The sequence below is a fragment of the Ixodes scapularis genome, unplaced genomic scaffold, assembly GCF_016920785.2.
Source record: "Ixodes scapularis isolate PalLabHiFi unplaced genomic scaffold, ASM1692078v2 PGA_scaffold5__190_contigs__length_132052651, whole genome shotgun sequence".
Taxonomy (NCBI): Eukaryota; Metazoa; Arthropoda; class Arachnida; order Ixodida; family Ixodidae; genus Ixodes; species Ixodes scapularis.
In genome coordinates, this window is record NW_024609880.1 from 98,002,485 (window position 1) to 98,030,421 (window position 27,937).

At 44.9% G+C, this 27,937-nt stretch overlaps 1 protein-coding gene and 1 pseudogene across 1 annotated transcript; one reads left to right on the top strand and one right to left on the bottom strand.

The window, feature by feature from the left end:
* Nucleotides 1–3,078: 3,078 nt before the first annotated feature.
* Nucleotides 3,079–22,060, bottom strand: LOC115327744. Its single transcript, XM_029988775.4, has 5 exons — nt 21,670–22,060; nt 18,971–19,208; nt 11,859–12,005; nt 7,769–7,897; nt 3,079–3,555 (listed from the first exon to the last, which is right to left on the bottom strand). Exons 1-5 carry the CDS (start codon nt 21,794–21,796, stop codon nt 3,132–3,134), a joined length of 1,065 nt encoding a protein of 354 aa, XP_029844635.2. The 5' UTR covers nt 21,797–22,060; the 3' UTR covers nt 3,079–3,131.
* Nucleotides 22,061–25,031: 2,971 nt separating this feature from the next.
* On the top strand, nt 25,032–27,849 carry LOC121838004 (annotated as a pseudogene).
* The last annotated feature ends 88 nt before the right edge of the window (nt 27,850–27,937 follow it).

A 27,937-nucleotide genomic window follows, 5' to 3' on the forward strand; every position in this document is an offset into this window, starting at 1 on the left:
CCGAGACTACAGAGCATTCGTCTACATTTCGAGGCTGTCTGGCATCGACCATAGAACGCTTCCCGAGAGCAGTGTTGTGCAAGGAATTCCTCGGAGACACTTGGAATCCTATCTGCACAACGCCGTCGATTCAAGCCTGCCAGACAAAGGAACTCGAGGGCACTGCTCACAATCTGACCCAGGAAATCCCCCAAAGTTCCAAGACGCTTAGGGTGACTGGCACGTTTGCAAGGGGGCGGCTTCGATTCGTCAAGTTAGCGAGATTGAAAACGTTTAATGGCCAAATACTAGTGAAAGGGAATAAGGAGAGGAGGGGCAGTGGTGACGGCGACCTGGACACTCCAACAGGTGGGCAATTCTCTTGCACGTCATCTGTATCGGAACAACCATGTACAGACAAGGCTTGAGACGACCGGAGAACAACAAATGCAAGGAGTGGGCTATTTTAATTTGATAACTGCTGTCCATGTCCATTCTATGGCTGAGGTCTCGCTAGCTGCATTTTTCTTCATATTTATTTTTAAATTTATCATTTTTAGTTGGTACACTTACCTTGTTCCTTTATTGTAAATTGGCATTAAGTCTGCAGTGTAATGCAGGAGCAAACACATCTTTTTTTCTAAACACCCCCAACTCACTCAAAATTTGTATTTGGAAAAGGGAGAAAAAAAAATTGAGTTCTAACATGCTCTTAACACCAAGACAATTTCTAAGGACTCGGCAAATGGTGTTTTGATATACCCTTCACCTAGCTTGCACATAAAGAAGTGGAGGTATTCAGAAAAGCTGATATTCCACACTGTTAGAGGAGCCAAACTCGATAGTTTGTGGGCACAACTCGAGAAATTAACCATTTGTTGCATACTTCAAAAACATCCATGCAAATCAAAATTTTGCGTTTTTGGAACCATTGGTATTGAGTTGAGAGTCGAGACCCAGGATTTTATTCTTAGCTTTCAGGAATGTAGTTTATTAATTACAGAACGTCCACTACAGTGGACAGCATGCACTGGGGGCACAAGATACCTTTCGTCCCATGACCATAACTGGCTTTTATTTCTGAACTCGACGTCTTTTATCCATGTCGGGATACTCGTCATCACTGTCATCACTTTGGCTGGCATCTTCCGAGCTATCCTCGCACGTGCTTTGATCGTCCTTTATGGCATAATCAATGTCATCATCCTCGCTCTCTAAAAGATCATCATCGCTTCCTGACGGCAGACCGTCTTTAAGTAGGACATTGATTTCTGAATCAGATAGTGGCGATTTGGTAGATCGTTTGCCCCTAAAACTTAACAAAAATAACAAAATGTAGATTTTTTCTTGGAATATGTAGAATTATGGTGCCCGATTCATTACAACAGAAAATTCGACCATTTCAGTATATTTACAGTGCTGCTGACCAAAAAAACAATCTGTGCGTAGCACATGGCCCCGTAATGCTGCTCTCCATGGTGTCCACCAGAGTGGACAAGCCACAAATACATAACATGCTGAACAATGAAGACTAATTGAACACTCATCTTTACACAGATTAAACCTCAAGACTGCCTCAAAGGCATGAATATGTTTAAGAGAGGAGAAATAAGTTTTTGAAACAGTTTACAACGCTTTTGCGAGGATGCATGTGCCTTCCCTGGAATTTGTGAAAACTGCCATCTTGGATGCTGACTATGTTAACACCAGTGAAATGGTGGCACCATCTACGAGTGGCAATCGAAAACACATATGTCCACTGAAGTGGACACCGTACCAATGGGCGTTATGCAGCCTAGCACTTTATATAAAAATCAAAAAACTTTGTCCACTGTAGTGGCCACTATGCAACAAAGGGTTAAGGGTCACTATAAAAGTTGTTTATTGTGGCATGTAATGAAAAATATGACGATAACTAATAAAGTGGGTAGACCTCAAGGCAGCCTGCTTTGAGGTCTACCCGCTATCCTTCAATCGGAGCCAATCAGAACTCTGCGTCGTTCTCACGTCGCCGCAACCCCTGCAAAAGAAGCGGACGAACATGTACTCCTCATTCCATTTCCCTCTGATCAGAACCAAAACGTTTATCAAGCATTCAAGTCATGCGCATGTTCCTCGGAGGTTGGGGAAACCCCCAATCGTGTCCTGTTTTTATCAACACGAGCCCCGATAATTGAAAATTTTTTGCTCAACACCACAAAACACAGAATCCGTGGTAAAAGACGAACCCGAGAAAGCACAAGCCAAATCTTGCCCCCCTTATCAGTCCACATGGACCAATGCCATGCACAACATTTTCCTCTATCTGCATGCGTTAGCAATCCCGACGAGATGGCACTTGCCAACTTCTGAAACTCCGTACAAAAGTGAAGCAAGAGAAGATCACTTTACTTGGGCATCCAGTAATCCTGCACAGAAACCACTAAAGAGAATGCATAACCCAAAAATATTCGGAACTTTCAGCAATGGTGGTACCGCAGTGTGAGAATCGCGCTCCCTAGCTCCTGGACGATTGGCTTCACGGTAAATGTGCTTGCCTACACTTTCCTGACATGAAAAAATAAAGTAAGGCTCTAATACTGCTCGTATATAGCAAAGCTATGATTACTTACGCATCGTACTGCTCTTCTACGACGACCATCCAGACGACAGCCATTTTGATGGGCCCATAGGTCGTGAAAGTTGCGAATGGTGCCTGGAACGAGTTTCCCGCTGGTGTGTTTGTCGAATTCTAAAAAGCGGTTCCTCGATTTCTGCCCGACGTCGTAGAAGTGTCGCGGTGTTGCAGCAACAGTGCTGGATGTGGCAGACTCCCATTCCGCTGCAGGTTGTGCTCTAGCTTGCCAGTCCACGGAAGTTTCGGCAGCCAGAAGCTGGGACACCGCAAAGGCAGCGACGCCCACGTCTACCCATACTTTTTGCCGAAACTCCTAGCACCAACCGTCGCAACCGCAACATCCTGCAGCACGACACTCTGGCTATCCTGGGTGGAATGGGACGACACATGGGCCAGAGATGCACTTTGGGCACCGTACCCACAAGCAAACCTAAACCAAAAATCCGTTTACGTCCCCTCAAGACATTCCTAAAAACGACAGGTGCCAGATAAAAACATTTTATTTGGAGAAGAAAAAAAAAGAAAGACTTTAGAATCACGCTGCCTGACCCTCTTCCTGCCCAGCAGCTTCGGTGCAGAGCCTCTTCTTAAGCTTGTTGTTCTCTTCGGCGAGCGCCTCCAGGCTCCGCTGAAGCTCCTCGCACTTTCTCTTCAGGTCGCAGTTTTCCTTCGAGAGTGCTCCCAGCTGGTCCTTGCTGTCGGAGCACTTTGTCCTCAGGCTGATGATCTCCGAGAAGATGCCCGCCAGCGCCAGGCTCGTCATGGCCGTCTGCTGCCCGACGCTTTTGGAGAGTGCAGCGGGCTTGTACAGGAATGGGGCCGTGTCGGGGAGGATGAGCATGTGCGGCTCGTCTATCGGTGTAGAAGCGTCGTCCGATGTTACCACCGTTTCGCAGGCCACTGTTTCCAGGATTGCTTCTTCCGATTCCAAGGGTGCCGCTATCGTGGTCAGCTCGTACCTGCAAAAAGAATGGCAATGTGCCGGCTTCAGGCTAGGGGCACGACTTTGCAGGCGGCCACATGGCACAGTTGTGCCTTCCTCCGATTACGCTAGAACCACCAAATAAGCTACGCTTCAAGGCGACGATGCTCTAGCCAACTTGCCCGCTTCAGATTGTGGTTGCCAGGTACTGTAAAACCCTTTATTTTCGTGACCCCGAGTTTTAGGGGCTAGCCATGTCCGTATGTCCGTCCACCGCCCGGCGTGCCCCTGCTCGTGAGCTCATGAGCTCCTGCTCGTAAGTTCAGCACCGAGAGCCAAAAAAAAAAAAAATAGGGGGTTCTGAGTTGCCATCTTATCTGTCTTTTTACAGAAAGAAAAAGAAGAAAACCACACATTCTTCTACTGACATGAATGAAAACTGCACCATCAGCACTACCTATGACCAAAATCAGTATCATCACCACCACCCAAGCTTCGCCCCAATCAACATCATTCACCACGTGGAGATGCGGTAATTTTTGAGAAGTGGGCAGCAGGGATTCGCGACCATTAAATTTCCCAAATTCTAAAGGCTGGAATTCGCCTCCCCAGACAACAGAAATATTCGCACCCCCTGAAGTCATCAAACTTTCCAAGTTGCAAAATTCGTGAAAATTGGGGGCTCGCAAACGTTGGGGGTTTTACAGTATCCCAGGCTTTACCTGGAAATAACAGGGAACACTTTTTCGTTCTCCACAAATGTTGAAATAGTTTACAACAGAAAAAAAAAAAACTATTTCACATAAGCTTCTTTTTACCATGTCCAAAGCTCGGGAGGTTGCACTGTTAAAAGGAAACCATGGCGAATTTCTCTCTCTCTGCACCAAGAACAAAAATGGCAATGCCCCCAAGGTAGGAGTGACGGCACTCTAAGCATAACAGTGGCTCTAGGTCAGACCGGTTGGGTCTCGACCGATTGCCAGATGCTACCGTAAGGTCTGTAGCAACAAGAAGTCGCTCTACAGGACCAAAGCTGGGCATTTGTGAATGGCTTTAAAGCAAAAATTGTAATCGCATATGCTTACTGTAATCCTCAATCAAATCCACCTAGACATTTTGATCTGACTCACATCAGATATTTTAGGCTTGTATTTTAGTTTGAGGTTAGGGAGAAAAAAGTCTTTTTAAACAGTCTGGTTGGAACACGCGTTCAAAAAATTAATTTTACACGAAAAAAAAAATTTTTTTAGAGCAATATTGTCGGCGCGGGACGTGATTTAGTTGGTAGTCACCCCCTTTCCACTTGTTTTCTCTCTCAGCATTTCGGGCACATGGATGTGGATGTGGATCGGCTTGGCCATCACGTTGAGGTGAAGACAGTGTATGACCAGCTCATTAAAGTGGAAAAAGTGTGTGACCATTCTGTGACGTCACGGACTTGCACGCAGAATTTAAAATAAATCTTGTAACGTCAATACTGCCCTAAAATTGCTTTTTTTTTTTTGCGTAAAATTGATTTTTTTTTTGACACTCGTGTCCCAAATAAAATGCTGAAATTTCCTTTTTTTTGTGGTTTTTAATATGCTTGTGCTTGTCTTGTAAGTAGCAAAAAACACTCCAATGCACGAGGCTTGTGCAGTTTAGAGGCAAATGGAGAAGCAGCGCTGAACTGAACTATCAAGATGCCATGTTGTTCTTGCAGCTCGTGGCGCATATCCCGTGCGTTCCCGCAAGAAAGGCACTTGTAACAAACCCTAATGATTGTTGCCAGTTATCTGGAGCTTTATCTGAAATTGCGGGAAATGTTTATCGGTCCTCCAGAAATGTTAAAACAGTCCGCAACAGAGCGACGCGATATCACCTCAGCTTCTAATGCTGAAAAAGTTACATCTTCAAATTGTAACAATCAGCAACTGCGCCCATTAACGGAGAGCACCAATATGGCGGCGCCCACAAGATAATCCGGAAACACAGGGCCGATACGCTATGCGTAGCTTATTCATTGGCACTAACATTCCCTTCGTGACGAAGATAGGGTCGTTCTGAAGCGTGACGACTCTATCTTTTGTCTGCTTCGTTGAAAAATGTCATAATATTCATGACGGTCAAGGTATGCGGATGCAAAAACCGTACGGATCAAATGGGAACTACGGTTAAAATATAGCCAAAAGACAAAATTCGGCAAAGCGGTGGTTTGAACTCCCGTCGTCAGCTGCACCACTCTGCCTTGCATCTACAGCAGACTCTCATTACTTCAAACTCCAGGAAGCCACGAATTTTGTTTCAATTATCAGAAATTCATCTACAGTGCGATCCACTTCCCTTAAAATAACGGGGGAGTGCGCGCCCCACTGTCACTGAAAACTGGGTTAATCTAGACATAGGCCGCTTGTCTGGTCAAATCGGGCGTATGATTTGTAGAATTCACAAGTTTGGGAAATGTTAATAGTGGGCGCTTGAACGAGGTGTGATGCAAGATAAAATTATGATTTGCCATATGAATGACTACTTATAGAAAGCAGATATTTGATGATTTCCTCTACATAGGCATAGTGATCATAAGCAGGCACGCCACACAAGAAACATTTCTGAAATGTATGACAAGATTATCTCTCAAAAATGTTGCTTATCGTGGACTGTTTAGACCGGACATGACAACTCAAAACAAAATTAAGTTTGTTCATCAGGCCAAGAAGTTGTCGTTTGTGAACTATTAAGCGGGGACACACGAGCGATGGAAACGGGCACCGCGCAGCAGTTTTCCTAGCATCTAGCGCGGACACTGTTCTGTTGACCCATGCCATGCCGCCACGTCGCAGCGTCCGTGCAAGTTGTTATGGAAATTTCTGCGTGGTGCCCGTTTTCATAGCTCATGGTGCCCTGCTTGAGCCTTGTTGAGTGTGCTTCTTACCAAGCGCCGGTGCACTGTGGAAAAGCAACACCCGCGGAGGCAAGCTCCACGGGTGCTGCCTCTCTGCAGTGCACCGGTGCTCGGAAAGAAGTGCACTCAACGGGGCCGCGAGAACCAAAACTATGAATTACACGAAAATGCCGTTTGAATCAAGCAGCTTATGTATACATCAAAAAACACAGCGGGAAAACCAAAATTTTTAAATCTGTTTGTATTAACCAGAAGTATGGAATATCCAAGTTTGAATTATCGCGAGCCTACTGTACGAAGATGGATGGAACTAGCCTCCCTTCCCACCACCAAACAAGAAAACCCCCAGTTGCGGTGCACCCAGAAGCTCAAACTATTTGAGACCTGCCAATGCCGCGAGGACTTTGTGTTCACACAGGGCGAGTTCTACTGCCCCTAGAGTCCCCAACTGAGTGAGAACGACTCTTTCGAATGCGTTCGCTTGTTACTTTGGTTGTGCGTGCACGCTCGAGGCTAACGAGGTGCGTTATTGAAGGTAGGTAGCCCATGCTGGAGGCGCGACAACTGGTATTTTGACTGAACCATGCATGATATTTTGGTATTTTGACTGAGCATGAATATTTTAACTCAACCATAGCGTAAATGTATGCATTTCGTGAGAGTGGCTAACTAACCACTCCCACGGCGACAGATTAGCATTTTGTTTCCAGCAAAACCAAGCACATGATGCATAAAATGGCTCTCGGTCGAAAAGCTATCGTTAAAGGCGCGCCGAAGGGGCGTACTAAAGAGGTCCTAGCGCGTTCGTGGTGGCAAAGGAGAAGACCAAAATGGACAGTGCGCCGATCGCGCACCCCCACCACAGACGCGCCGCAAGGTTATCGAGGCCACCCTTTTACGGTGGTAACTCAATCTACACTCTCTAAACGGCCAAAAGAAATAAATCCACCTCTATATCGAAGATGCGGGTATTTCTGCTCTTCGCACGCAAAGATGAACGTAAAGTTTTGTCAAAGTGTTTCGAAAAATGAGCGTGCAAAGACGAATTGCAAATCGCAACTACACCGTCCGCCGCTACGGTCGCCGACAGAGCGAGAACAACGCGGTGTGCCTTTCGGACGCCCGCCCTCCAACACGCATTCCGTGCCTTGGCTGCACGTGCGCGCTCCAGGTGCACAAGATGTTGAAGCGTTGCCGAAGGTAGCAACCTCGGGCAGGAAGCGGGACAAATAAAGCTCCTCCCTGTTGTTCTTACCTTGTCGGTCGGTCACCATAGCAGCACAACCCTTATCGCGAGCGCCAAGATCTTGATAAAAACATCTAATCGTATCTACCACCGCCTTTTCCGAGGATGGAGGAGACGGCGTACCTGGTCACCATGTCAGCAGCGTCGGCCGAGCCTCCCTCGCCGCCAAGCACAAAAAAAGTGTGTGGTCCCCACGAGCTGGAAGCCGAACTGGAGCCGGCCGCGGAGGACTTCATGGCTTCTTCTGCTCTCCTGCGGAGGGGATGGTTTCCATCAGGGGTACACTCACTCGCTTAGCCAATCCATCAATAGACCGACACGCTGTTTACAAACAAGCCCGCGTTTGCCCACACCAGGTGTGAGCACTGCGCGTGCGCAGAAACTGAATTCACGTGAAGTGAAACGTCTGCGCATGCGCCGTGCCGTCGACAGCGCCACCGCAGCTGCGTGACGTCAGGGCCGCGTGTTGGTCTATAGGAAAATAACACAATGTCCAGCATTCTTCCTTGGCTAAACTCCGTTTTCCTTTACGTCCAACTGCAATGGATGCTACAAGCCATCCCGGAATGTGCCACGACGCGCTTTCTGCAAGTCGTGGCACTTCCTCTCCAAGGTCACGGGAAGCTCGCAGAGCCTTGGATTGGCTCCAGTGGCTCGTAGCATTCACTGCGGCCCGACGTAAGGTGAAACGGAGTATAGAAACAGAGCAGAACATCTGGAGAGTACAACTGTGAAAGAAGGTTTCGTAATAGGCAATTTATGTCCATATTATTAATGTACAGGAAACGTTTAGGCCTTCCGTGTCTTCGACGAAGTTTTAAGATTTTCCTTTTTTATTAGTCATATCAATAAAGTAAAAACATTTTTCTCTGAGTTATCAATTATAAAGTAAAAACACTCTTATTAATTTTTACAAAGCGCCTTTTCTTGTTTTGTTATGAGACGACAGATTGACCAGAATAAAATTTATAGCAAAGCAACGAAATGAAGAAAAATGCATTCAAAGTCCCTCTACCCCTTTACCTTTATTCAGCACTGAAGCACCAAAAATAACTGGGAACAAGCTAACTATCCAGAGGAAGCAAATGAAACCTCTTGGAAAAGAACTGCAGCTGTATTTCGATTTACTGATCAAATCGTCATAGGCAGAACTGTAATTTATAAAAACTGGTTGATTTTTATCATGGTATTTCTACTGGCACACTCCAATTAATTGTGTATCGTCACATCATGTTGCAGTGTCACATGACATTACGTCGCACCACGACTTGACACCCAACAATACAAATCCAAAATAGTTGTTGACACCGTGACCTCACGTTACATGACTTGACACCCAACGTAACTACGGTAGGTACAATAATGTTGTTAACACCATGACATCACGTTACACCATGACTTACGCACATTACTAGATCCAATGACATTGTTGACATCACAAGCTCACATTATACCGAGACTTGACACCCGATGTTTCTACAGGGTGTTCCCGACCAATGTCCGAGCATAAAATGAACCGCATAAATCGGCCAATAAAGTGAGCACAATGAAACCCTTGCCAAGGGTGTCTTTAGGTGCTGCATTTATCATACTCAAATTTCGTGAGCAACCTAAATGAGAAAGAAAAAAATGCTATACCTTTATGCATGGGGAAAAAAAACTTACAAACAATCACAGATGGTGCCACCATCGGCGCAGCTGGGGTCTGCTTTCAGGTGTTCAATACAAGAAAACTTTCAAGTTTCCATCTCAAACAGTAATTCCATGTTCTAAACCTTACATATTGCAAAATCAAAAAGTGACATTATGGACGAAACAAAAAAAAAAAAAAAAAAATTTGTTCAGCAACATGAAAAGTAGATGTCGTCGCAGAAAACATCCTAGTTACCGCCTGCTTTGTCACTACGGCTCGATCCTGGTGCTCGCGAAAACACGAAAACTACAGTTTTCGTGTTTTCTAAAATTAAAGCTCCCTTTATAGTTTTTTTTTTTTTTTTTTTAAATACCAAAGCTTAGTTTTGAGCAGCGTACACTGGTAGGGAACTGGTATTGTGAGTCGCAGAAATTTTCAGTCGTTTGAAGGAAGTTTTGAACCACCTTTCATAAGCGCCCACCATGCAACAAAACCATTAAAAGTGCACTAAAGACGTTTTTGAGATTGTCTGTTCTTGGTGATAACTTACCTTACGGGCTCCAAGCACTCCAGAAATCCAAAATTTATGCTTGTGCGACGTTTATTTCCCTACTAAAAATGTGATCAAAGTTTGTGCCACGCCCCCTTCTGAGCGGAAAAAACTGGAGCACAAAATCCAGCGGAGGCGCTGGCGGCAGGCACCACCGCTTGCGATTGGCTGACACACGCCAGTAGTCCCGCCGCCAGCGCTTCTGCTGAATTCTGTGCGCCGATTTTTCCACCCAGAAAGGGGCGTGGGACAAACTTTGATAACATTTTTAGTAGGGAAATAGACGTCGCACAAGCATAATTTTTCGATTGCTGGGATGCTAAGATCCCGAAGAATAGGTTATCATCAAGAACAGACAATCTCAGAAATGTCTTTAGTGCAAAATTGGCTAGTCATTGGCGCATTTGAAACAGGCCCTCATCTCACTCAAGAGAGCAGCAAAGTTATTTCACATTTCGAAAATGTTTGTCTCGAAAGTTCTGCGGCGTCAGGGCCTGTACCTCTAAAGCTCCAAGTTCTTCAAAAAATGAGCATCAAAGATAAAATTCGTCGATTGGCATTTTGCCAAGATGAACCGTTTTTCATCTCGACGATCATGTGAGCCGCCAAAACTCTCGTTAGTGGACCAGAAACAACCCTCACTGGTTGACAGAACACCCAGCACCCAGAAAAAGAAGGGGTCGGTGACCCCTCCTTTTTCTTGGAGACTGTGAGCACTGATGCCTACCTCCGAATGTTATAGGAGCAAGTACTCCCGGAGCTGGAAGCACACCATATGCAAAATGAAGTGTGCACATTTTAGCAGAACCAGGTGCCCGCGCACTTTGCCACGTCAGTGTGACAGTGGCTAAATGCGACCTTTCCAGGTCATTGGATGGGCCGCGGGTCTTTCAAGATGCCATGGTCCCCACGTTCACCGAACCTGTCCCTTTGTGATTTTATTGTTTGGGGCCATATCAAGGTGACAGACAGTGTACACGAGGCGGATAGCATCCAACGAAGAGCTGAAACCCCGCATTGCAGCAGTCTTTGGCACTACTGCAAACCGTAAGCATTAAGCCGTGCTCAAAAATTATGAACAGCGATTCCACAAGTGCATTGCACTTAACAGCAAACATGTTGAGCTGCGGTGAAGTTTTTTGGTTTTTTTTCTTCTTTTTAATTCAGCGCCACAGCATTTTTTTGACCAAACCACTCACGCAACGCTTCCTACGTTTCATGTGGCTAACCTCTTCAGGCATGGTGGCGCAATCTGTGAGTGGCAGCATCAAGCAGACGGTTTGTTTAAGTTTTTTTTTTCCCCGTGCATAGATATAGCGTTTTTCTTTCTCGTTTTGGTTTCTGGAAACCTATGCTCACAAATCTGAATACGATAAACGTTGCGCCTAAAGACACCCTTGTGAAGAGTTTCATTGTGCTCACTTTATTGGCTGATTTATGCACTTCATTTTAAGCTCGGACATTGCACGGGAACACCCTGTAGATGCAATAACATTGTTGACAAAGTGACCTCACGTTACACCACGACCTGACACCCGACGTCACCAGATCCATTAACGTTGTTAACACCGCGACCTCACGTTACACCACGAGTCACATGACGTACCTGCCAACCATGGACGAATAAGAAATACGAGTTAACTTACGTTAGGATGCAATTCTGCATCAATACTGACCGATTAAAATTTTTCTTATTTTTTCTGCAATCAATCAGTGTTAATGCAAAATTGCGTCCTAGCAGAAGCCAACTCGGACCTCATGTTTGTCTGTGGCACAGTACGTACGTCACACGACTCATGATGTAACGTGAGGTCACAATGTTTATCATTGGCTCTTGCGAGGTTAGGCGTTAATTTGAGGTGTAACGTGATGTCAGTGTGTCAACGTTATTGGACCTAGAGACTCTGCAGATATTTTGTAGACCTAAATATAAATTTTTCAATATCCAGTTTTGTGAGTTTTTTTTTGTTTTTAAACTGCAGACATTCAAAATAAAAAAAAAGACTATATTTTCTAGGTTCTGCCGTTACCTGGCCTGTGAACTGGGAGCAGTGACCACTCGCGTTGACGCAATTGTGGCCACGGGCTTCCTAGGCACGTCCAAGAGCAGCACCTTGTGCCTGCCCGGCCCCTTGTTGTATGTCTTCACGGGCTTGGGATATCCTTCGCTGAGATCTCTGCAAGCCCAACAGTAACGCTCAAGTTCAGCCTCAAAATTCCAGTACACGTCGCTGCCTCGAGATTGCATGTTGCTCACCTGCAGGCTCTAAACAACACTGTGTCAGACTTTACGGATGAACATAAAGTCCCTAGGCCCACTTGAGCAACAAACAGCAACAACCGACGACCAACCTTAAAGGGTCCGTGCAGCAATGTTTGGACTGAGGTCAAATAATTGTGGCAGTTGTTCCCTGTCATGTCTAAATTAAGAAACTGAAAACCAATTTTGCCTTCGCACGCTAGTTCTTTCTAAAAAGAATGTCAAACAATTGATGTTTCTCGGTGCTTCCAAACCACTCTCAATTCTTACACGTACGCAGTGACATACCCCTGGGGACAGGAGAATCCGGCTGGGTTCTCTTTCAGCGCCCCTAGCCTCTGCTTGCAATTTACATGGCGACCTTAAAGGTTGGTCTGAGCAATGTGGAGGGTGGGGAGTGGGGAGAGGGGGGGAGAGCTTACCTTTTATTAAGGAAGCTCGACTGACGTAATAGCGATGGGGTCAGGCTCAAGGGAGGAATTGTGTTTTTCACCTCGGGCAGATGGCGCCGTTAAAACTGAATATAGTAGTACCAAGCATCTGCTAAAAGACCTAAACCTGTTTTTCATTCTGCAAAAATAAACTAGACATTGCGGAGAGCTCCAACTCCGTCAGAACATAGCCCCAGCCATTTGAGCAAAATGCCAAAGTTTCAGTACCAACCATTATCTTATTCAAAAGTTATAAGTTATTTCCTAAAATTTTCAATGGAAAAATGGGCCATTATTTCATTGAAAATTTCAGAAAATCACTTATAACTTTTGAATAAGATAACGGTTGGTACTGAAACTTTGGCATCTAGCTCGAACGGCTGGGGCTTTGTTCCGACGGAGTTTGAACTCTCTGCGATGTCTAGTTTATTTTTGCGATGCGAGAAACAGGGTTCGGTTTTCTCGCGGACGCCCGGTACTTCGTCAATGACATGAGGTTTTTGACACATTTACAGATGTTGAAACAACAATATTTATAAAATATAGCATTAGATTGAGCACATAATGGCGCGTCTTGCCAATTTGTTCACACTGTCTGCAGGTGTGCGTCACGCCTCGTTCCCATAGTCGGCACCCCGCGGCTGCAAATCACATAACATTCCTGTTCTTTGCTTTGCTATTCCGTCACAGAATCACAATGTTTCAAAAGAATGAGGCAATTTCTTGATCCCTTTTGGTCAGATAAACAAAGTAAAAATTAAAAACTGCAATCGAAGTTTAAATTGTTGCATTGCCCCTTTAAGCATATGCAGCCAAAGGCACAGTGGTCACCAAACTTATCCGGAACACGCTAAAAGCGTCTCATCTTACGAAAGCGCCATCCTGGCCGCAGCCAAAGAACTGTGCCATGATGTACAAAGCTATCAATAGAACAGAGGAGGTCGCTCTCTCAAGGCCGAAATCGCTGCTGGACCAGGAAGAACACAACACAGCAGTTTTGACTGCAAGGCGAGCCATGCTTTCTGCTTCATTCAGCAGAAACATAAATTGCTTACTTATTGAATCATCCAATCAGTGACTGATTCAACAGTCAACTACGCATCTTCGCACAAAAAAGTGGCGATGAGTATCGATTAGCCGGCCGGCAAACTTGCTGCAGTGTCCACAGTGCAGCCTCCCCAAGCTCAAAGCTTTTCATACAGCACATCACTAAGCAATTCTTTGGCTGCCACCAGGAGACCCTATGAGATAAGACACTGTTGGCATGTTGCAGATAAGTTTGGTGAGCACTGTACCTTTAGAAGCTTTTCGATCACTCAGGGTTGGTTGTGGATGCTTGTTGCTCAAGTGAGACTAGGCATAAGGAATGAGGACGGGGCACAGCAATGTCAAATATTTTTTTCTATAAAAAGTGCCTCTTGGATGGTGGTATAATGAAGTTCCTTTAATCCAGAAGGGTAGCCTCCAACCACCCTTCTGGATTAAAGGAGCTGTGCAACGATTTTAATGTCGAAAGAATTGGCATCTTCTACTTTTGACATTGTTCACCTTGTCACATAGGACAGAAAACACACCTTTGTCATTCAAAATGTTGCGATTCCGCCGCGTAATCGCGAGGCAAAAATTAGAATATTCCCCAACCTGCAGCCGTGAGCGGCGGCCATGAGAAAAACGCGGCGTGACGTCAATGGGGAATCTTGTAGAAGGATAGCAAGTTGTGCAAACACCTGCTCGATAAAAGGTAACTTTTCTATAAATCTTGTCGTTCCAACATAAATATAAATGCGTCAAAAACCTGCTACCATCGACAAAACTTTTATTATACGGAGTTTTGGTGGCGCCATCTATAATAGGTCCACAAAAACGTCAGCTCTGTCTGCAACTGCGAACAGCCGCCAAAAGCCGAAGGGGGGAGGGGGACAGAGCCGTACCGGTATGGCCGAACCCAGATGAGACTTTTCTCCTTTCACCATATTGTTCGCGCTGCGCCCGCCAGCACATGGTCACGCGGTCGCGAGCGAATGAGTTCTCGCTGCACACTGATGGCTCTAGAGAGAGAGCCTCACCGGAACGCCCCGCAAACCCCATTGACGTCACAGCGCACGTGACTCGGAAGATGGTGAAGGAGTTGAGAGGTGCCAAAAACCTCAGTCTTTGCCCATTTTTAAAATAAAAACTAGGGCATGCAGGCAAAAGCAGTTTTTTGTTCTTTGCTTCACAAAGGTTGAGACACTAACTCCCAAATTATTTAAGCAAAGCACTGAAACTGTTGCATGAATGTGCATTTTGAATTCGTCCTCTATTAAGTGTCCTAAAAAATCTAAGATCATAATTTTGGGTTTTTTAGGGCGCACAGGGCAAGTAGATTAAGTTCACGCCATAACAACAGTCAAGGTCGGTGTATTGTTATTTCCACAGCAAAAAAATGAGTCCTAATCATAAAATAAATCTGGAAAAAAAAAAAGAGAATGTGCAGCGTGTCTTGAATTGTGCTGGGTGTTTATTCAAAAGCTTTTCTGAGCTCGGGAGTAACTCCAAAGTTAGTGGGGCAAAAGTTCGCTAAATTTGGCGGGCATGCGATGGTTTTTCGTGCCGCTCTTTCATAATGCTGCATTCATCTTTTTGTGCAAAAAGATAAAGGCCAATAGAAACAATGACTTTGCCTAGTTCCCTTCTTCTTCCGTTCTGTACCTTTTAAGATTGTGACGTAAAGAACTTTTTTACACAACGCATGTTGGCACCGCACAGAATAAGTACTGCAACTCTGATAAGCACTCGAGCAGCAGCATAGCTAAGAGAAAGCACTACGCAGTCCACATAAAAGCTGTATTCCATTTCACCTTAAAGGGGCACTGACACATCAAAATCATATTTTTTTTTATTATCCGAAACGATTGAAAACGATGCCGGGACATTACCCTCAAAATTTGAAATTTGAGAATTCAGTATTTGTGAAGTAAAAAAACAATTTCTGAATGCCGAATTCGAAGTTCCCGCGCGATCGGCGCCGGTGCCTTGACGTCAAATATTGCGGAGTCCTGCGAGTCCACTTCCTTTCACGACTCCCTGCTGTTGCCATGGTGACCCAAAGCGAGGAGGAAAGGAGCGAGCGCCGGCGTTGCAGTGGACCGGTTTTGAGCGGTGTCGCCTGTTTTCCGTTGGAGGATACAAATCCAGGAGACAGCACCACAACGAACTCCCGATTTTTGGTATTTCAAAAAGAAGGGCCGTGGTGCGTTCGCAATTGCGTTAAAAAACATGTTTTAGGATGGCCGTTATTAAATGTTATAAAGATGTCGCCTACAAAGCTTCTAAATTTCATGATTCTTGACGTCACGAATCAAAAGAAGCGAGGAGGAAAGAGGCGGGAGAATCAAACGCCAAAAATAAAAAGGCGCGCGCACGCGCAGGAAAATTTTTTTTCGCAATGCGGTTTTTTTTGCGTGTCTATGACTGCAACTTGCATCGTTTTAGACAATAAAAATAAATAAGACCTTTGGGGTGTCAGTGCCCCTTTAAAGGCCGACCACCAGTTTGCGCTTTCCACTTTCCCCTCGCTTCTCACCTCATGGTGAGAAGAATCTTCTGCCTTGCAGAATCTCGAGTCTGGTCGTCGGCCTTTCAAGGCCGACCTACAGAACCGTCTTCTACCGGGCAGAAAACCGTCCCCAGTTCCTTCTTTCAATTCCCTCACGCACTCTTCTATCCTCTTATCTCCACAGAAGTGGGTCTCTGAGCAACTCCCTGCAGAAAAGAGTAATCAAGGGGCAGTTTCCTCCTTTCTTGCTGCTTGTCGGCTTTTATTACAAACAGCAGCGGATGCTACAAGCCCTCAGAGCCGATCTGAAGCTGGTAGACTGCCATGCGACCTTCCAATCACACGCAGTGTGCAAAGTCATGTGAAACCCTTTGGCCCCAATAGCTCATAACTAGAGTTTTATGTTTTCGAAGAAATCCAAAAAACACCCACTGGTAAAATTTTTGGTCAATCCGGATTCATCCAATAAACTCAGAATTTCTGTGTGCCAATGCCCCCTCACCACCCCGCCCCCCCTCCCCGAAGAAAATAATTAGAAAAGACGGTTATTTTTCAAATCTCAGACCATAGTCAAAAGGGGTCTTACCGCATATCTCGTCATGGTTCATTTAGGACAACAGGTCATTGTACTTTAGGGCCAAGGCAAAAGCCACTGTTTTGGTTTCCAGTTTGGGCCATGCTAATTGTGCTTTAGAGGAAGGAAAGGTTGTGTTCTTGTAACAGTGAAAGCTATGGACCATAGAGATTGCATAAAATGGGGAACTCCTCAATTACATCCTTTACCACTCCACCTAGCACGGCCGCAGAATAGGTTGATGGAATAGGATGGGATACGAGCTTCCCAGCGACTACATCCAGGAGTTCATTGATTTTAAAGGGACACTGACACCCCCCAAAATTTTTTTTTAATTTTTTGCCAGGCGCTTCATTATGGTGTCGGAGGACTACCCAATTAATATTTTGCAACAGAGTAGCGTATTTTTTTAATAAAGCCAAAAGACGCAACTGCTCGAAACCGAAACCCGACGGAGGTCGGAGAAGTGGAGAGGAGAGAGTGACTGGCGGAAGTCACGTGGCTACACCCGACCGTGTTTTTTTTTTTTTTTTCCTCCTTCCCGTAGCAGACGACATCCGGCGTACCGGAACTGTTCACCGAGCGATTCTTTTGCAGTTATGTATGTTCCGCTCGTTGTTCTGTACTCCAAGATGAGTTGTTTTGTACATTGAGGAGTTGGAGATGAGTAGTGAGTGCCCGTGGTGAATTTTGATCGGCTCCGAAAAGAATACACCCAAGATGTTGCGTGAAGAGCTGGCTCACATGCCCTGCGTCCGAAACAGAAGTGGCATTGTGCGACAGTTTCCGAAAGATCAAAGGGATCGGGACCAATGGCGGGCTGCAATTCCTGTAGACCATTTATGGGCACCTCGGAAAGCGGACGCTACCTGATTTATATGCTCCTTGCATTTTGTGGAAAGTGATTACATTGAGTTCGCAGGTGTCAAAAAGGAAATCCCGTACCATTTAATTCAGCGACGTGTCGTCCACAACATTTGTTTCTTATTTTTTGTTTCTTCAGTGATAATTGCTTAAAAAGAAAAAGAAATGTAGACATCAAAAAATATTTTAAAAAAAGAAAAAAAAAAAGGTTTCACGGGGGATCGAACCCGGTCCTACCGCGTGTGAAGCGACCGTCTTTCCCACTGAGCTACTGGGGCATACCGAAATTGGGGAATCTCTTCCCTTAGTAATAATTCAGCCGATAAACTGTAAGTTGGAAAGTTTGCTGCCGATTTTCCTCTAGCAAAAGCACTCCCGGGTCGAAGTCGGGATGCACCGCGCATTGGCGACATTCTCACGTAGTAAAGAAATCGTACGCGTGCATACTCAACTCGAAGTAGACACGTCGTGCTTGACGTTTGCGCGAGCGATGTCTTCAGCCACGAGAAGGGAGCGACGGCTCGGCGACGTCTTCGTGCAAATCGGCTTGGTGATCGGGCGTGTCGTACGGGATGAATACCAGTTCTTTTGATCAGTCCCAAATTTCTCTTTTAAAGGCAGACAAAATTCGCCGATACCGCGAACGACAGTTCTGAAATAGAGGTCCCACGCCCGTCGTCCGCTGCCATCGCCGTCCCTGCGAGTCCCACGATACGCGAAACGACGCACGCACAGATTGCTTCCGGTTGTCTGTGGAACTTTTTTTTCAATCAACGTATTTGCAGCTTTTTAGAAGCCACAAAAAATCGGTTTCATATTTTTTTCTATTTTTAATATTGAGTGTGTGCCTTCAGTGACCCACGACTTTGATTAAATTTGGTGGTCGCATCGATACCTTAGAAAACGGCCCGTGACCGCGGAAAAGAGAGTGAGCGAGACTCGAACCGGCCAGTTCTTGATCGGCGGTTTTCGGGCGGAAAGAAACCGAATTTCGAGCCGTAAATTCTGTTCTGGGTAGTTGAGCTCTCATATGTCACGTACAACTAAAAACCTCGGCGAGCATAAATACCCTGTCAGTGTCCCTTTAAGGTAGTATTGACGTTTACCGAAGCAACACTTGAGTGCAACTTTTGTCATGGGACAAATTAGTTTTGCCAATGGCAATGGCACCAATGCCAAGTCCAACTAAAAAAATATTGATTTATACAAGTGTGTTCTATTCTTTTTATCTAGCATACCCGGATACTACTTATTTATTTATTTTTAACAGGAAACACTGCGAAATTATACTCAGAATTTAGCAGAATCGGGAATCATACAAAAATAAAGCCCGATAATTTCCGAATTTTTAGCAAAAAATAAACTCTGAAAAACACTCTCTAAATATGACGAAAAATAAAATCCGAAAACACAAAATCCTACGTAACGTCCGCTGCGATCGATTTTGAAAAGAAACAAATTGGATCTATACGCACGGCTTCATGTCCTGCTCCATCTCGGAGTCCGTCGAGCCGGCGGAGCGCTTCCCTGCAGCGCGCTGCTGGGCCTTCTTCAGGCTCTCCTCGTACCACGGGTAGCCTGGGAAGATGGTGGGCACGGCTGTGGGCTTCAGCAGGCGCCGGAATTTGTTGCACTCCTTGTAGTCATCATCCTTAAAGTGGAGACTGCACACCTTTGATCTGCCGTTGGGCTGCCACAACGCGTTGTCCGGACCTGCGCAAGCGGGGAGGGAGGCACGTGACACAGATTTACAAAATGGACCTTTTGCGAAAGCCCCAAAAGTCCACACGCAAAGCCGTGTGCGCTCTACCTCACTACCGCCACGTGCCACGTGACGCTTAAGACAGAAATAAGGAGAGAGAGGCTGTAGCTCAGCTGCCTGCTTGCCCACACCTGCTTTGACAAAAAAAAAAAAATAGTTATAAAGCTTTATTTTTATAGTCTGAGAAATTGGATCTGAAAAACAGTGTTTTCCAACCTTTACCGAAAGCCCTAATAAAAACCCAGCCCCCTACCTTTCTTGATTTTTTTTTTTGTTGGTGCACAGGATGTGTGATCACACTGCACTAGGGCCCTACAACAGGTGGAGCATATGCCCCCTCTAGCAGAAAAAAAAGAAAAAAGAAAGAGACACAGATGGGCACATTATCTCTTCTCATTTTGAAAGGTCAAATTTGGGGGTTTTACAAGCCAAGCCAATGAAGGGCATCTCGAACGCCGCAGCGGAAGGCTGACGATTAGCTTTGATCACCCGGGGATCTCTTGACGTGCAAACGAAATCTTGGTTATGTGGCACCACTCGAGGAATCATGGGAACGGTGTTCCTTCAGCTCCCAGGCGATCGGTAATCGTGTAACCAACTCCATGGTTACACAGTTTTGAGTGTAATTCGGAGTCACCCTGAACAAGCGTCGGATAGAGCCCAAGATCACTTAAACTTTCTCGTCAATGTGAGCATTTTCAACGCTGTGTATGCTGTCCACCCTTCTACCTGGCTGAGCTTCAGAAATCTCTTACATTATCATCATTCTCGTACAGCTTCAAAGACGTTGATAATTTTTTATATTAAGTTAGAAACGCTAAAAATGCTATAAATTGTCCCGCTGACTCCGAGCTAAATCCTGGTGTTGGTTGTTGTGAAATCTCAGCTTCTTAAGCAATTCCTGATAAAACAACAATCACAAATATGATAATACTGTAAGAGGTTTCTGCAGCTCAGTCAGGTTGAAAGGTGGATCGCATGTACAGTATCAAAAACGCTGACATTGACCAGAAATTTTAAAAGTGATATGGCAAGTCCAACAGCTCTTACATGCTTGTTTAGGGTGACTTTGAATTACACTCAAAACATTGTAACCATAGAACTGGTCAAAATTACCGATCAATAGGCAGCTGAAGGAACACCGCTCCCATAATTCCTCGAATGCGGGCCGGGGCGCTTGGGGTATTTAGCAAGTGGTCTATTGTGAGGATTGTAGAACACTAACCCCAATTTGTCGAATAGCAAGCTGGTAGGGAATCAGGTTTCCACAGGTCTTAAGCGATGTAATGCTTCCTTGCGTTTTTTGGCTTCAACCCCAACTCGACAATATTGTTTGCCTATTTTTTTTTTTTTTTCATTTTGAAATGTATATTATTTGCAAAAGCCAGCCAGAAAGTTGTGATCAGGATGACACTTTAAATTTTCGCAGTGTCTAGAGAAATTTTCGCAGTGTCAGAGTGCCGCCCTACAGGCACTTTGCGCCCGCATTCGAGTGCCGTCCTACAATGCCCCTACAAAGCAAATGCCGTCAACAAGGTATAAAGTTGGGCGAGTTGGTTGATGGTCATATTGAATGGGTTAAAACAGCGCAAAAAAAAGACGAAGGACCAGTAAAAGGAAACACAGCGCTGTGTCTGTGTGTCTTGTTTTACTGGTCCTTCGCCTTTCTTTGCGCTGTTTTAACCCGTTCAATATGACAAATGCCGTCCTTTAGTAAAGAATATCTTGCTTTTGGCACTTTGTGGACGAAATTAGTATGCCAACTTTAGTCCCTTTTTTCGTAACAAACTTTCCAATTACGATTATACTCAGATTCTATAAAACTTTCTTCACAACCAATAGTAACCGGTCTCACAAATATTTAAGTTCAATACAATTGCCTTCAAAATAATTAAATAACTTTTTTTTTTTTTTTTTTTTTTTTTTTGAGGGGGGGGGGGGGGGGGGGGCAGTATTGCCGCTATATGAGAACGTTTCCGTCACTCGAGAAGAACTCAAATTCACCTCAAATCACGACCGCAACTTCGAGAGAGTGCAACTTCGTCAAACTTGAAGAAATCGCACGCCTGCACAGCGCAGGCACAAACTTACATAAAAAAACATCCTGCTCGCTCCTGCAACATTTTTTTCTACTCGGGTTTTATATTAAAACCAAATTCTGCTGATGGTACACATGTCAGAATAAGCGTGACTTTTGCTTAACATTTTCGGACGGCACTTGAACGCTCTCAAGAGCTAAAGATTGCCTCTTGCACTGAATAGAAGCCGATCGTGCTCTAAGACTTAATTTTTACCCTGGCCTTTTTTGCCACACAGCTAGTGCCGTCAAACCGAAGCATGTTGTAAAAGTATACTTTGGGCTCTGCGTCAGGACCAGAATCAGATTACTTTTTGGAAGAAAATGGGGGGTACCTTTACGCGAAATGGCCCTGATCCATTGGTCTCGGACATGGGTCACTGGAAACTCGTGGAAGGAGAGTCCCCCATCCTTCTTGTTCTTGTATTCGGACTTACAGAGAGGCACGCAACAACAGACCATACTGCAAATACCACTCTGTGCATCACACGCTTTGAAGTATCTTCGGCGGTAATAATGCGAAATGCACGACCGCTGCGATAACAAACAAACAAGGCCTACGATACTAGCTTCGGCCCTTTGTGGAAAAACTCTTGACAAAAGCCGTTGTGGCAGGTGGCGCTAGTTGTAACTGCAAAAATGTTCCAAAAGCCGGGTGAATTCATGATTGAAAAGGTTTACTCCGACCAGAGCCTCCTAGATAAGTGTACTATGCCTGTCAACTCCGCTTTCAGGGCGGTACACGTGCCGTGTACGGGTAAGTGGCGCCACCAAACGACTTCTGTGCTAAACCAAGGTAAGTGTAGCCAGGAGGCGCTGGTGCGGCCCGACCGCCGAACGCTTCGTCTGCTAAAACGGAATTTCGGCGCTTTCTCGGGCGGGGACGGAAACGGCGTGCAACGACTGTTAGCAGGTGAGTGACAGAATAACTCTAAATAATATAATGAACATGAACGCAAATAATCACCGCGAAGCTACCATTTAGTGCTCTCACAAGCCCGGTAAATAGCGGCGCAACTGCATGCGCGACCCCAAAACAGAGCATTCTAGACGCGAAAACGTCCTAATGTTCCGTCAAACAATTTTCCAGAGAAGTAGCGTATGTCTCAAATAATTTTATAGCACGCCTGTATAAGAAAACTACGGAATGCTATATTTTGGTGGTTCAACTGTCATTTTAAAATTGCACATATACCAGCTCGCGGCTCTTGAGAAAATATAAAATCTGCCATTCTCTCCCCTCGTCAAAACATCTCATGTCTTATATCGGTTTCATGTCTATGTCTCGCCTGCTTTCATCAGTTGCCAGTAGCACATAAAAAAAGAAATCATTTTCTTGGGCTTCGTACATTACCGAAATTTATACAGCGTACGTGGTCCAGATGTCAGACGAGACCTAGATAAATCTTTAAAAAATCGGATTTGCAAGCTACGACAGTGTAATTGCCCGCAGAAGTTCGGCTCGGTAGTGGATTTTATTTCTGAAAATAAAAAAAAAAGGACAGACTAGACCCACTCAAAAAAAACAAGCAAAGTTCTATGGGCCGACATAAGGTGAAGCCACAATCTTGTGGGCCACTGGGACGTTTGGTAGACAAAAACGGGGGATGATATCAAGGCTGTCCCGTCCACGCTTTTGTTAAATCAAGCACCCCAATGGCCTACAACCACGGTTTCTTTTTTTTTTTTTTTAGATCGAGATACATGGTAATTTATTGATTTTCCCTTGTAACTTTTGACTGAGGGAAGTATTTTTCTTGATATTTTAAGTAACTAAATTCACCACCTAGCCGAACTTGCGTGATAAATTACAGCGTTGTAGCTCGCAAATACGAATTTTTTTTGCGATTTATTTAGGTCTCATCTGACACGTAGACCACATATCAGTATGAGGATTAATTTAGCTTTATTACAGATGTGGTGACATTTCGTATTTTTAGAAGCCTGTTTGGAGCGAAAATAGTGCATATATCAGCACTGGTACGTGCTAGGCATCATTTACATAGTATCTCCATAGGCAGGTCATCATATTGAAATAAATCAGCGTCATTTAGCGCTAGCATACTTGCTAATATATATGACTACAAACACATATACGTGCCGAAAAACAAACTCCTGGGAGATAGTTTAAGGAAGTGGTTACGTTGCCATTCTGAAAAATCAACCGAGAAAATCCAGCTTGAGTTTCGAAGCATTTATTCACAAACATATGTGTACTTCGCAAGTGGTGTTAAATAAACCATTATAAAACAAAAGAATACTGACACCCCCCAAAATTTTTTATTTTTATTTTTTGCCAGGTGATTTATTATGGCATCAGAAGACTATCGAATCAATATGTTACTACAGCGTCACGTATATTTTTAATAAAGTTAAAAAAAAAAAAAAACGCAACTGCTTGAAACCGAAACCGAAACTGGACTGGGGAGTCTAGGAAGTTTTTGTGCGACACAAGGGACAATAAGTGAGTAGACACGGACAAGCCCCTCTACTTCCTTCTGTCGCGCAAACACTAGCTACTAGACTGCACCATGAAGCAACTAGGCCAACAAGTTTTAATGAACTGGGGAGGAAGAAGAAATATAGGAAGAGGAGAGAGGTGACTGTGATACTTCTTTCCCCCTTAAAACAACGTATTTGCAGCTTTTTAGAAGCCACAAATAATGGGCATCATATGTCTTTTCCATTTCTAATATTGTGTGCCTGCCTTCGATGACGTACGACTCTGATCTTTGGTGGTTGTGTCTAAACCATAAAAAACGGCATATGGCCACAGAGAAGAGAGTAAAAGCGCGACTCAAACCGGCCAGTTCTCGATCGGAAAGAAAACAAATTTTGAGCAGCGAATCGTTTTCCGGGTAGTTGGGCTCTCATATGTAATGTACAAATAAAGACCTTGGCAAGCATAAATACACTGTCAGTGTCCCTTTAAACCTGCAATAGGTTCTGCGTTTTTGAATAAAGCCAATAAAAACCAGAAAACACTTGCCGATAAAAAATTTTGTTATTTATAAATTTTGTCAATTTAGATTTGTCGTAAAAACTCGAAATTTTTTGGGTCTGCCAGCTTTAATAAACCCAACAGGCCTTTATATCACCGTGGTTCCGCGAGCCAGCTTACGATTCACTTCGTTTTTAGTGTCAATTTCCAATTGTAGGTGTCACAAAATTGCTGTTTAGTCTTTTGTAATAAAAATAAGCTAGCCTCCCTACAACCACAATCGAATATGTTTCACACATGAAAAGGCTCCTTTACTAAATTTGGAAACTGCTGCTTTCTACCTTTCATTCACTTCGGCTAGAAAAGCCACTCTGAATTTCATGTACCACAAACTAAAACTCCGAAAAACTCTGCATGCATTTTGCTCAGAAATGAAATCCAATACGCAGAACCCCAAATATGTTACAAATAAACACTGAACATACTCCTTTTACGACAATGCGCTCAGTTTATCAGTCGAAGTTCACATATGTAAAGAATGTTACACACAGAAGATGACAAAGCATTTAATTGCAGATACACGAGTGATCACTATTATATTCAGATAGGGAAGAGAAAAGGATGGTTTGGCCCTAATCATGACGTCCTATTTCAGGCATGACCTGCTGCATACCACATTGTGGTTCAAGCAGACGGAAGCCAGGTCAAGAAAGGAACTTTGCACTCCACGAAATACCATCGGACCCCGATGAACGAGCGAGCTGGCTACAAGCAATCAAGAGAGATGACTGGCTGCCATCAACCTACTCCATGGTTTGCAGTCGGCACTTTGTGCCATCCGACTATGTTGAGGGCAAACGCCGAAAGCTGAAGAAAGGCGCTATCCCAAGCATCTTTTGGAGCATGCCGCCTTCAAATATCACTAAGATGAAGGACGCTATCAGAAGGAAGTGCAGCACTCCATATTCATCAGAAGTTCCCAAGAAGAGGCAATGCCTGGACACAGGCAGTTCGCAAGTGACTGATGCGACATCAAGCTCTACACTGGACACTCCACCGACCTCTTTTCTGTGCAATGAAGGTGCTGAACGAATCCAAATCATCTGGACATCTCCAGCGAGCACCTTGGAGCCTCAAAACAGGCAGGCATCAGAAGTGCCAGACAGCAGGCCATGCCAACAGCCAGTGCTGTTCACCCATCAAGGAACACAGGCAAACGTTCGAAAAATGTCAGCACAACTAACCGTAGAGAAACGTAGATGGACCCGACGAGTCACCACCCTGCGAAACCAAGTGGAGAGACTCAAGAACACGGTTGACAGATACAAAAAAGACTTGGAAAAGTTGCGGAACCTGAGGGAAGAAGATGATGTCACAAATTTTCTTAACATCCGTGAACAAGCAAAGGAAAAGAACATATCGGCTATGTTTCTAGTCGACCAAGTAAAGAACTACCACAAGAAAAGCCCAAGGTAGACAGAACATACCATCCGTCACTGCATTTTGCTGAGACACATTTCTACGAAGGCCTATGAACACATAAGGTCTGAAGAGCTTTTTAAACTTCCCAGCAGGAACACTCTGCAAAGCTACATTGGAGCTGCCTCAGGTCAAACTGGCTTCAGCGACTTGGCGAAGGCTCGGCTTCAAACAGAACTACACAACCTGGCAAACACACAATCAAGGACATGCTCTCTCATTATTGATGAAATGCAGATCAAACAGAGCTTGCAGTACAACAAGCAGCAGGATGTCTTTGTGGGCCAAGTGGACCTGGGACCATTGACTGAAAAGACCAAGCAGCCCATCCTGGCAAATTCGCTGCTGTGCTTTCTCATGAATGGGCTCAGCATTCCATACCGGATCCCTGTTGCCTACTTTTTTACCAAAGGGTTAACAGGGACAGAACTGGCCAAGCTTCTGCTTCATGTCTTGGGCAAGGTGGAAGACGTTGGCTTCAAAGTACTCCGGATTGTAACTGACAATCACCGAGTGAATGTCAATGCAATGAAGCAGCTTTGTGGGGGACTCCTTACACATCATATCCTGCACCCAAATGACCCGGAGAGGATTCTGTTTCTTAGCTTTGACTATGTTCACATCTTGAAGAATATACGGTCCCAATTCCTGGAACGCAACTTTGGAAAGGACAATGAGATCAAGTCCTTCTACCTCAAGAAGTTGTACGAGCTGCAGAGAGAGACGGCTGTCAAGCCAGTCAGGTTCCTGAGTCGCAAACATCTTTTCCCTAGCAACATAGAGAAAATGAATGCCAAGAGAGCAGTCCAGCTCTTCTCCCCTGAAGTGACAGCTGTGCTCAAGCACCTCCAGGAACAAGCTGGCCATACGAGTGACCTACTGTATGCGGACGCAGGGCCAACCATCTTCTTCATGGACTCTGTGTACCGCTGGTTCATTTTGCATGATACCAGTAACTGCACACAACACATACACCAACGCTACCCAGATGTGCGCCAGTATGATCACCCAGACGACCCTCGTCTGGAATGGCTCGAGTTTTCATTCCCAGCCTATCTCGAGCAGATCAAGAGCACGGCAAGCCCATCACAGTTCCTGACGACAGAAACCTACGAAGCCCTTCTCTTGACAACATACTCGACAGTTGCATGTGTACAACACCTTCTCACCAAGGAAGAGTTTGGATTTGTACTGACCAGGAAGTTCAGCAGCGACGCCATTGAGTCCCTGTTTGGCTCATTGAGACGATCTCAAGGGTGCAATGACCAGCTTAGCGTTCGGGCTGCAATCTCAGGAATTGAAAAGATCCTGAAGACTGGTCTCATCACAGCTTCCCAGCAGAGCAATGTGTCACATGCTGCCTCGACCTCATCGGGTATGACTTCAGCAATTCGGTGCATACCACCAGCAGTGTCAGCTGCCACGCCATTCCAACTTCCACAGAGTGCAGCGGAAATCTTAGAAAAGCTGTCAGATCCCAATGTACAATACCTGCCAAGCCTCGAGCTGTCGGCGACAGCGCACGTTGGGGGCTACATTGCCCGTGTTGTACAAGAACACTTTTCATGCTTCTTCTGCATACCTCTTCTTACAAAGCCGAAGACAAACAGTGCCTTGCAAGGGATCACAAACCACCTGGACCGGGGAGGCCTTTTGTATCCCTCAGATGAACTTGCCCACCTTCTCAATGTCCTCAGGATGTTTGCAGCGGATGTGTTGTCGTACAACCTCAGGAATTGGCAGCCCCTCGAAACTCTTGTGAAGTTTGCACTGCCAGCAGTGTATGACTCTCCTTTGCTGCTCTGCCCAACGAACAACAAGGCTCATCGCCGTGAACTGATCCATCCTGTCTGCACAAAGTTCTTCAGACCGCTCCTTGTTAACTATGCCTTCTGTCACACAGACAGGAACGATAGATTTAAGATGTTTGCACGAAAGCCTCTATCTCGGAAGTTTCAGAAGGTGAGGTAGAGTGCACGCAAAGGTAGATTAAAGCAGTGTTTTTTTGTTTTGTTTTTCTTTTTCTACCTTTAGTCAAGCGGAACTCTGTTCATATGTATTTTATTTGGCCTTGGCATTTAGTGATTTTGTGTCCCAGTTGGTCTTTCTGCGCAAATTATATGATATATGTATAAAGATTATATTTGTTTCCAATGAGTTTACTGGGTGCCTTTACTCCCGCT